Source organism: Hemicordylus capensis, chromosome 2 (genome assembly GCF_027244095.1).
Source record: "Hemicordylus capensis ecotype Gifberg chromosome 2, rHemCap1.1.pri, whole genome shotgun sequence".
Classification (NCBI taxonomy): Eukaryota; Metazoa; Chordata; class Lepidosauria; order Squamata; family Cordylidae; genus Hemicordylus; species Hemicordylus capensis.
In genome coordinates this window covers 103,881,158-103,892,887 of record NC_069658.1, presented here as the reverse complement: position 1 = coordinate 103,892,887, position 11,730 = coordinate 103,881,158, and the positions used below count along the sequence as shown (strand labels likewise).

At 45.6% G+C, this 11,730-nt stretch overlaps 1 protein-coding gene across 6 annotated transcripts in view; it reads left to right on the top strand.

Moving 5' to 3' along the window:
- Positions 1–11,730, top strand: part of RORB (RAR related orphan receptor B) — a 210,942-nt gene that overhangs the window by 177,970 nt on the left and 21,242 nt on the right. For all 6 annotated transcript variants that reach the window (XM_053298312.1, XM_053298311.1, XM_053298310.1 and 3 more), the window contains 2 exons: positions 7,473–7,594; positions 9,801–9,933. In XM_053298312.1, the coding sequence (XP_053154287.1) occupies positions 7,473–7,594; positions 9,801–9,933 (255 nt within the window). The remainder of the gene's footprint in view (positions 1–7,472; positions 7,595–9,800; positions 9,934–11,730) is intronic.

Here is an 11,730-nt window from a genome sequence, read left to right as displayed (position 1 = left end):
TCACCAAAATCTGGCCTCGAAGCTTGCATGAAAAGTACCAATATATTTTGATGACACACCATTAATTTGGAACTCAGCACTACTGCACTAGCATAGTACTGGATCTCAGCCTATGTAAATAAAACATGAGATCATAGACACACAAAGAGGCTTTTCACATGAGCAGTGTGAAGAGCCTAAAGGGGGTTTGCGGGGAGAAATGGTTTGATCCGCTTTCCCCACAGACGATCACTCAGTTGTCCCTGGGCAGCCGAATCGGCTGCCAAGACGATTACCGGCTCTGTCACGGAGCCAATGTGATCAGTGGGGCTTGGGGGCTTCCCACCCCCGGAAGTCCCTGAAAGCACCACACGAGTGTGCGGTGCCTTCTGGGGAGCCTCCCAAGGCTGGAAGATTTGTTGTAGCCTTCTCAGTGGGGGGCTACTTGTTAGTCAGGGTGCTGCGAAGTTGCACCATAATGACACACAATCACTTAACCTGCTTTTTGGGTGCCCTTGCACCCAAAACCCAGGTTAAGAGGCAGGATAACCAGGAGGGTTTGATGCCGAGCCGCCACTGGGAGCTATGCGGTTCCCTTTGGTTCTCACGCCTGGCTAAAATTGGGCTGGCTTCCCTAACCTAATTTTAGCCACATGTGAGAGGAGCCTTAACATATTTGTATTGCTAATGTCAAGCCTTGGCCCGACTTTGAGCCAAGCTGCAGCTAGGTTGTTCAGTTGTAGACAGATGAGGGTTCAAAGGGCCAGAGGTAACAGACATGACTGGATTCCAGTGGCAGATTAGGTAGATGAATATCAGAAAGTCAGAAGATGATGTAGACAGGACTGGACTGAGTCAAATACTGAGTGAACTAGTAGAGACTGGGCAAGGCAAAGAGAGGTTGCTGCCCAGTTAAGTAGTGCTGCTAAGGAGCCAAGCCTGAAACAAATGTTATATTGGGCCAACCAGGTCCCTCTCAGTTCCTCAAGTCACTTGGGCTGAAGAGCTGCAGTACCAGATCTGACCATTACATGAATGGCACTGCACTGCAGCAATGAGCAGGCTGACCATCCTCTTTGCCTCGGAGCTGCTGTGATGGCACAGGGAGGAAGGCATCTGAACCCTTCTGCCAGAGCCCCAGGTTTAAGGCTTCTGGTACCCTGCAGTAGGCAATACTCTGTACCCTGCACTAGGCAATAACAGCTCAATATTTGTCCAGCACATCCTTCCTTGTATGTTCCATTTTGCAAGTTCATCCATTATTCTGTCTACTCATGCGATTCCTCAATGATGATGGCTGTATTGTGCATTTCATGTACATATTATATATGAAAAAAGTGATGGAGGGATCACTTTTCAGTCGCCCACAAATCACTCCCATGACACAGATTGTAACATGGAAAGGATGTATCCTCACATCTATCTGCAATGCAACTGCAATAGCAGCCCAGATTACTGAATCTGAAGCATAGCCTCATGTTAGGGTTATCAGTTGGGAAACCATTGAAACAGCCCTCATGCAATGGTTTTCCCTACCACCGTTGTAACATGGACATCTCCTCATTAAGTTGTTCTTCCATGTCCTGTGCAGACATTCCCAGGCCACAAATTCCTAGCGATCACTGACACTGATATGGGCCATTTCCACATTATCTGGAAGTATCTGGTGACAATGTTACACATTAGTGTGCTTGCTGAAGTAAATCATCACGCAAAGGCCATTTCAAGCACTATACATGATAGTCATGGCATGTCTAAACCTTTTTCACATTATATTTTGAAGGTTTCAGGGGGCCCTCAGCAAACTGCATGCGCCCCTCCTATCTGGGCAGGCCCCAAGAAAGTCATTCCAACACCACCACATGAAGGCTGTGAGCACATAAGTGGCCTCAGGGATCAGCAGTGGGACCTTCTGAGGGCCCTGAGCCCTCAGCAGGTGCCCAGTGATGCCAATCCTGAATGCTGGTGCTGATTAGGAATGAAAAATATGATGTGAAAATTGACCCCAGCTGAAAAACTGATTGCATGATGAATCATGGCACAATGATGAATAGTTGCCAAGCAACTTGTTCCTCATCCTAAAACTTGTATCCCACTTTTCTGCCTAAGGCCACATAAAACATGCCTATGCACAGCAGGGAAATGACTTGACTAGCAAGCCAGAGTTTCCTGGTTCGAATCCCCACTCGTGTGTTTCCCAGAATACGAGAAACTCCTATATTGGGCAGCAGCGATACAGGAAGATGCTGAAAGGCATTATCTCATACTGCGTGAGAGATGGCAATGGTAAACCCCTCCTGTATTCTACCATAGACAACCACAGGCTCTGTGGTCACCAGGAGTCAACACCAACTCAAGAGCACACTTTAATCATAGTACTGACCCAGAGCATGCTAACACCAATCGACCAATCAATCTTTATTACAGTCATGTTGGACCAGCATAAGCAGCTAATGCTAAATTGAGCCCCTGGTGGCGCAGTGGTAAAACTGCCGCCCTGTAACCAGAAGGTTACAAGTTCGATCCTGACCAGGGGCTCAAGGTTGACTCAGCCTTCCATCCTTCCGAGGTCGGTAAAATGAGTACCCAGAATGTTGGGGGGCAATATGCTAAATCATTGCAAATCGCTTAGAGAGCTTCCAGCTATAGAGCGGTATATAAATGTAAGTGCTATTGCTATTGCTAAAAGGTGGAAAGTCAACAACAGTGTAAAGGAGCAATAGGACATGAGAATCAAGCAGGCGCGTAACAATGGTGGGGCAAGGGGAGACAGTTGTCTGGGGGCCCCACTGCCTGGAGGGGCCCCCCAGAGGCACCTCACGTGACTCCCCATTGCCCCCTGCCCAGCCCCAAGGCCCCTCAGCCACTTGCCCTCTTCGCCGTCTGTCCAGCTTGTTCTCCTGGCCGGCAATCAAGCAGCAGACAGAGCTCCTTTTCTCCCGCCTCTCAGCTGATCGGCGGGTGGGCGGGGCTTCCACGGAGGTCTGGTGTAGGCCTCTGTGAAGCCTGAACTCCAGTAGGGCCCAAGCCAGCCAGGAAGGAGGAGGCAGCCAGAGTGGCCACCACTGGTCTCTGCAGCAGAAGACCACTTGCTGCCAGGTAGAGTGTGAACTCCTTGTTGTGGTTACCTTCCACCCCCCACCCCAGATATATAGGGATCTGCTTGCCATAGGGCTTTGATATGGGTGGGAGGGACTGAGTAATATTTATTTTTAAACAGCTTGGAAAATTTGCTGGCTTAAAAAAAACTATCTAAAAAGTCCTATAAGTGGCTTGTTTCATGGCAGAAAATTACAAAAACTTCTGGAAGAAACAGTATTATATTTATTTTATTCATTCATTCATTCATTCATTTATAAATGCACTTATGTTCAAGTTGTTTTGCAACCCAGAAGGTCTGAGTGAGAACTGTGAAGCATGTGTTGTGCTTTTATTTTATTTTATTTTTCTTGTGTGTGAACTGCTCCCCAATAACTTGCAGGGACTTCAGGGTAAATCTGGCCAACATGTGACTGCAGCACCTCCATTCCAGAGGAGATGTGTCTTAAAGGGCTTTAAAAGCCTCCTGTGAAAAACCTCCTGGAATCAAACTTGACTGAATTTGTTCAGAATTCTGAGAAAACAAACATAGGTTCACCCTGCATGGTTGAAAGTCTCCTTTGCTAATCTGCAGCGAGGGGGCCATTTTAATGATTCATCTTTCTAATGTGTTCTAGGCATTAAAAGTAAAACAAATGTATAGTACTCAATGTATATCACTATATATTGTGACGTGTGCGTGTGTGTATTCAGTGAAATGTATTTCCAGGCAGCATACTTATTTTGGAATATCAGACTTAAATCCTTGGGGGCCTGGGATGTGCGGAGGCCCTGGACTTTGGGTGGGGGGGGCCCATTTTAAAATCTCGTCTCTGGGCCCACTCCAACCTTGCTACGCCCCTGGAATCAAGGTTGAAGTATGACAGGGATACAGTGGTGTGGCTTGACTTCATGAGAAAGAATGGGGATGTCCGAGAAGGCTTTGGGGTGGTTGAATAAGAGATGCAAGACAGAGCCAGTTAGGTGGAATGACTGGCTGGGAGAGAGTTACAGTTATCCAGGAAGGAAGAAGAGAAATTGGTCATTTGATAGTGAAGAGTCATCCAATGATCAGTCTGAACAACAGAATATGAGCTTCACTTGCTGTAGGAAGAAGTTCTAACCAGTTGTTCAGAAGTGTCATCTTGGGTATCTTCCATGGCCAGTGTGTCCAAAGGTATGGATAGGAGGACAGAAAATGAATTCTGAATATCAGGAGATTTTGATAAACTGTGATTCTTTGGGTTGAAATAAAGGCCGTGTAATGTGGCTGAGTCACCTTAAGTGGTGCAGCAGGGAAATGCTTGACTAACAAACAGAAGGGTGCTGGTTTGAATCACCGCTGATATATTTCCACACCTATATCAGGCAGCAGCGATATAGGAAGATGAAAGGGTGGTATAAAAATTGAATGAATGCATGAATGAATGAATCATCTCATACTGCATGGGAGGAGGCAATGGTAAACCCCTCCTGTATTCTACCAAAGAAAACCACAGGGCTCGGTGGGCACCAGGAGTCGAAATTGAATTGACGGCACACTTTAATGTGGCTGAAAGCTGCAGCAGTCCTTATGTGCCCTGGCAAAACGCAACTGTCCACTCTCTTTTTTTTAAACCACCAACCCCCTTTAACTGGCATGTGCTCTGTTGGTCTGAGGAAAAGCCCACATTAACTTGTCCTTTTCATCTCCAACTTCTATCAAAAGACTTTTTGGGGGATCTTTCAGCCCACTGCCTTCCAGTCGAGCACTAATCCCTTTTTCCCTTTCATCAGTGCCAACTAAGAAAGAAAGAAAGCAGCCTCTGATGCTTATGCAACTCTAATAAGCCAACAGAATGAGCTGTCAGACTCCCGTCCCCTGAGTCCAAGCGCAGCCTTCCTGTGCTGGCCTGCGGCACAAGAATCTCAAGGCTGCCTTTGCACCTGGCTCCTTTTCAGATGTCAGCAGCAGACAGAGCCTTCTCGGCAGTGGCTGTTTCTGCTGCCCACCCTAAGGCACCGCACACCTAGATGCAGTTTACCATCATCTTAGGCTTCTATATGGGAAACAGGTGGAGTGTGCAGCCATAGCACCAGGCATCAGATGTATAGCAATATGGGAAATGCAGCCAAACTCCTTCCCAAATAAAGAACATTTCCAAAAATTAAGAGAAGCAGCTCTCAGCATGTACCCTAAATATTAGCTGTGTCAAACCAAAAGATTACAAGACAGTTGACGCAAACGGATATGCTGCAAATGGGCATTTCTAGCTATTAGTTCCCTTGCTCAATGGACTCATTTGGACCACTTTGGGGAGGTTGCTTTGAATTGCTCTATTTGGTACCTGCTACAGTTTATGGAATTGTTTGTGAGCTGGCTTATATTTGCTATCTGGCCAGAATTTTACAGGCTTGTCCAGAACACAAAATACAACAAAACAGCAACAAAGGAGTTATTTTTGCTCTTTGTGCTGGTGCATGAGCTGATAACACATTCATATGCACATTGTGGACAAAGATTTCAGATGCAAGTGACTGCATTTGCCTACTGGTTTGATATTCAGTTTATAAAGGAATTCAAATGCTTACCATCATTTAGACTGTGCAATCTAAAAACCAGTTGTACTTCTCACTATCCTGAACTCAACCCCTGCTAACTGGGCAAAGAGCTACCTTTTAAACATGGTGATTCTCTATATTTAGCTGGGGGAGAGCAACTGGCCCTATCCATCCCCAGCACAGCATTCCTCCAGTGACTGTTGCTAGTGTCTACCGTGTTTCTTTTTTTTTAGATTGTGAGCCCTTTGGGGACAGGTAGCCATTTTATTTATTTATTTATTCATACTCTATGTAAACTGCTTTAGAAACATTTGTTGAAAAGCGGAATACAAATATTTGTTGTTGTCAAATGTAAAAAGCAAAGCTGATGGGGTATGTTGGACATAAGTATCTCAGAGTTAATGTGTGGCTAGTGTACTGTCAGGTATAATACAGTTTTTTAATGCAAAGGAAGACAAACTTTCCAAAGCAACATCTGCTGCCAATATCTCTCTCTTGTGCTGGCATCAAGCCACAGTGCAAGATTTTATTTTATTTTTTTAATTAAAGCTGACAGCCCTATTGGCTCACCATGCACATTTTTGGTACAGACTCAAGAGCCTTTCTTTTTAAATGTTGGTGATGGCATCATGTAGTGTTTGGCCTATCCACATGCTTGCTGAGGTGATGCTGCTCACAAATAGTTCAATGCATAATATTTCATAGCCTCTGTTATGTATTTAATTGACTTTTGCTGCAGCATTGCTGTATGGCAGAATGTCTCATTGTAGCAACTCTCCATTAACTTCAGTTTGCAGCATCGACATTCTAAATATGTCATTATTTGAGGTAGGAATTAGTTGCTGTATCATCCAACATGTATTATATTTTTATTTATTATTCTTAAGGCTTGTTTTGTAAGCCACATTTTGAAAGGTTTTTGCTTTGAAAAGTGGGATAAAAATATTTTTAATAATTTCAATAAATGTCTTCTGAATGCAAAAGCTGTGACCTAGGTACAAGGACAAGTTTGCACAAAGATGGACAACCAACAATGGGGCTGTTCTCACAACCATCATTTTTGGGATAGGAGGCAAGAAATGCAGGTATACAGGCTCGTGTGGAGCCACAGGAATTCTGCTGACCCATCTCCTGCACATGTGCATAGCCCAGCTTGTGTACCCATGTCCTAAATGAGGTAGGACAAAAATAGCAGCTGTCCCACATCAGAGTTTGGTCGTGAGGGTGTCTGTGCCATTCTCAGCTGCTCCCAACTGCAGGCCAGTGGCCACCATCTGCATCAGAGAGTTCTGTGGCTAGAGGGGCCAAACAAGGAGAATTGATTGCACAATGAGGGCTGCCTGTCTACTGGGAGCACAGTGCTTTGTGGGATACTTAAAGGACCCAGCTTCCGGTTCAAATGACAGAGCCAGCAGTTGCCTTGGTCATCTCGGTGCAGAGCTTGCAGAACCCAATGGAGGCTCCGCTTGTCTGTCTGTACCAAGGTTGGATATTTTCCACTGACCCCCCCACCCCCCATTTGGTTGTGTGAACAAGCCCACTGAATGTTTGCTTGTGAATGGAACAATGATGCCGTTTTAACCTTGGATAGTTCCAGAGATCCTTTAATGACATTCTTAAATTATACAGTTACTACGCTGATGGATTTTACATGACTTTGGATTAATGATACAATATTCCACTCAATGTGATGATTTTAATGCTGTACCACTAAATATGAGTGACATGTGAGTCACTGCAACAAGGATAGCATTTCTGCCATTATTGTTCAGCTCATTATATAGCAGCTTCTTCCAAGGGCTGATTATGTCACAGTCATTCCTGATGCAAACATTAAGCATTTCTTGCTTCTTCTTTTTGTCCCTCTTTTGTAGATCGAATTGCACAGAATATCATTAAGTCCCATTTGGAGACGTGTCAGTACACAATAGAGGAACTACACCAGCTAGCCTGGCAAACCCACACATATGAAGAAATCAAAGTATACCAGAGCAAGGTACAAAATGGCAATAGAGTGTCTCCAGCTTTCCTAGTTCCTTGCTAATGACAGTCATTTGGTGTACTGCCTCATCCAGTTAATTGCTGAACAACACCCTTAATGACTGAAATTCTGAAAATGACCTTTTAAAAAGGTGGCAAAGTCCTTTTCCCCCAGCAGCAATAGAAGCTCTCCCACTGGCAACAATAGAACCTGTTTCCCAATAGAACTCTTTCTATTTCCCAACAGAAACTCCATGAACAATAGAAACTTCCCTCCTGGGGAAGCAGCAGCCAATGGGAGAGTTTCTATTGCTACTGGGGTATCTGAACAACAGGTTTAAGGCCCCATCCCCCATGTTATAGTTTGGATCCCAATCCCCCCACCTCCCCTCCCCCGTATAACTTAATCTTTAAAATCCAGCACATTGACCCCAACCTTGTACTTAATGGAATGTGTAGATGTGCCCCAAGCTAATCTCAAGCAGAGTGTTGCAGCTGCCTTCTGTGCCTTGTACTTTCTGTACCTCTTTGCAAAAGAATAAACTTGGAGCATGGCAGAAATGAGGTGGAGTCAGTGCCGATGATGAATTTTTCCTTTCCCTAGAGAATCCACAGTGAGCCCTTCTCACAATCGAGTGAAAGGGCTTGAGGACAGGCGGCAGAAGCTCGCCTTCACTACAGATGACCCACAGTTGCTGGGTGCACGAATCGCACATCCAGACGGTCCCTGCCTGCCACAGGCAGTGCGGAGGTGCAGGGGTCGGGATGCGTCATTCTAGTCCCTGGAAATGCCCCAATGCACCTCACGAGTGTGTGGTGCATTGTAGGGACCGCCCCCCCCCCCCCCGCCGCCAGTGACAAGTGGGCGCCTGTCAGTGTTTCAGCACCAGCTGAAAGAGCCACGCTGACACATAGTCAGTTACATGGGGTTAAGGAAGTACTCGCTCCCTTAACCTCATTTAAGAGCCCAGCTTCTTCATGGGGTTTGCTGCTGAGGCACCGCTGGGAGCCACTGGGTTCCTGGTGCTCCTCATGGGCAGCCAAGCCAGGCCAAGATTCAGACTGGTACACCCAGGTACTCCACTGGGCATGAGGGCTTTAAAATTTCCTCCTTCTAGCAGCAGCCCCTTTATTCAAGATTAGGGGTCCTCTTGTGTGACACCCCATGAGAAAGATAGTTTTGCCTCTTCCCCTTCCATAAGCAGGCACACTGTGTACTCTTACACTGTAGAGGAGGGGCTGGCTCTGTTCACAAGAGGAAGGCTCCATTGAGGATGGGGAATTCTTGCTCTTACACATTGGGATGTAAAAGTGAAATGTGCTTCCAATTTTAATTCAGGAAAAAAGCATGCCTCCACTGTCAGAAGTTTAGGGAACACTGCCCTAGAGAAAAGGGAGTGTGGTAAATGGGGCATTGCATGATGCTTCTGGTCACTTGTCATGTACAAATTATCTGAAGCAACCATGGCTCAAACTACCAGTTGCAACAAAACAACTAAAGGTGAGATATGGGTGCATAGTCTGTGACAGTTTTCAGAAAGGGTGATTTTTCTGACCCCAAAACCACAACCTGTACAGAGGTGGAGCAACAACATCTGTATGGCCTAAGTGGACAATGACTAGGAGTCATGAGGAAGACGAAAGACTGATCTCATGGTAGCCACAAGGACAGGAAACTTACTTCCTTAGAATTTAAAGACTCTCATGGAAGCTTCCAGTAGAAAGTATTCTGTGATTCACAGCACAGTGATCCCACCCCCGTACCTTTGTGTACTAAATTCCACATTTAGTACACCTAAACATTACTCCTAAATGAATTTTAAATCATAGTAGAAGGATTAATGCTGTTTTCACTGACGCCTTTCATGGGAAAGCTATATAACTTTTTTTTGCTACCTCCCTTGGCTATAAAAAGCAATAATTTTAAGACTACATAATATTTTACCAGACTAAATTATTTCACTATTATTTTCACTATTTTTGTTCAGTGACTTAGACAGCAGGCTAAAGCAATTGAATTTTCCTTCTTCTGACACAGGATCTGTAAATATAGCATGTGCAATTGTCATCAATGTTGATCTTGCAAATCTAAACAGCTTAGTTTTGATTAAACAAAGCTGGCTGACCATTTAACATCCAAAGGATCAACTTACACTGTGATTATCATCTGAAGAACATACTCACTGTCTGCTTTCCTTTCCCTTGCACATTTATTTGGGAAGTCAAGAGAAGCATTGTGGCAGCAATGTGCAATCCAGATCACGCATGCCATTCAGTACGTGGTGGAATTTGCAAAGCGGATAACGGGCTTCATGGAGCTGTGTCAAAATGATCAAATTCTACTTCTCAAATCAGGTGAGTGGGGCAGAATAGAATTGGACTCTTCCTCACATCCAGTTCACATTATTTCCTTTCTAACATTAGCACTTCAGCTATAAAAACGTGCTTACAGGGCCATTGACAATGTGATTCGACCTCAAGTAATAGCTCAGGTTTGCTTCAAACATAAACATGTTTACTACACAGATGTGCAGGGGAAACATGTGTATGGACTTCTCATGGGTCTCTGTGTTGCAACACATGTGACTCGAAGCAGCCAATCACAGAGGAGAAGGGGCTTTTCATATCATGTTGATATGAAGTGTAGCTGCTGTGAGGTAAGTATGAAATCATTTTGCCCGGGATAAAATCCTGACACAGACCTAAGGGATTACAAGGGGCTCTGTGCAGGGGATGGGAACAGAGGTAGGCAAGCAAAAAGTGTGACTGGGCACTACAGAACTTTGTGAGCAGGACTGGGGCAAGGAGGAAAGGAGTGTAGGCTGACTTTCACCTTGTACTTTACAAGTTCCAGCACTCTAGTATTGGGATTATTTAGCTTCAGACTTCTGTCTGATGGGCAGATTAGAGATTGAGCTATCTCAATATACTCATGACTTGGCTTTAGAGAATTAAATTCCAGCTAAATAGCCATAACTCCATATTATACTCCAGTGAGCAGAGAGTTAGTGAAGGCAGCAGTGGATAGCGATGTGCATGAACCTGTTCAGAGGCCCTTTTAAATTTGAAGGTCGGGGGCATACCTTTAAGGGCGGGGGAGGGTGTCACGCCCTCGATCTCCGACAGCGAGGAGGAAGGGGAAGCTGTCAACTTTCCAGGCGATGCAGGAGTGTCTGAGGGGCAGAGCCTGGCTGTCAGTGTTCATGAAACAGCTGCGGATAATGACTCTGAGCAGGCACAACAACCTGAGGCAGCAGAAATCGTGAAAGACCAATCGGAAGAAGAGCTATGCAACCAACCCCCTCTGACCGCCCAACAGCGGCATGTCACGAGACGCAGGGATCAATTGGAGACTATTAGGAAAAGCAAACGCCTCTTGCAGAGGGCTGATAAGCCTTAAATCCCTGCCAGCTGGGAGCTCTCGTGGCTTGCACTATAAATCACGTTGTCAGCCGGCTACTCACTGCTGAAAAACAACATTCGTCAAACTATACGTTGACAGCATGCAGCCAAGTCCGGTCAAGACCTTGACAGAGGGTGGCCTTACCCCTCCTGCTGTGTTTCCCCCGCTGGTGCTCCATTTTAAAAGTGTCCATCAGGTCGGCAGCATACCTCCCTGCCGCCCCATGTCCTCTGTGGCCAGAAGTAACAGGAAGTATACAGCGTGCATGTCACACTCACTCATTGGGTACTTCCAGTTACTTCTAGCCAAAGAGGACACGGGACAGCAGGGAGGTACACTGCCGCCCTGACTGACGCTTTTAAAATGGAGCACCAGTGGGGGAAACACAGCGGGAGGAGTAAGGGCACCCTCCCCTGCCCTTAAAGGTATGCCCCACCTTTGAGCCACCCCCCACCGGTTCTGTGCACATCCCTAACAGTGCACTCTGGAAGATGAGGGAAAGTTCACTTCTGACACTGTGAGAGACTGTGCGAACTGGACACTGTGCAAAACAGGATGCTGGACTAGATGGGCCTTGGGCCTGATCCAGCAAGGCTGTTCTTATGTTCTAAAACATAACTTTGGATTAGGACTGGAGATAGGATATGCAGATGGGGCATCATGTTCTGTTCTTTGTAGGAATATTGACAATGGCCACAATTGCCTACACATTATCCTGTTGTGCCATTTTGAAACAAAGAGATGATACA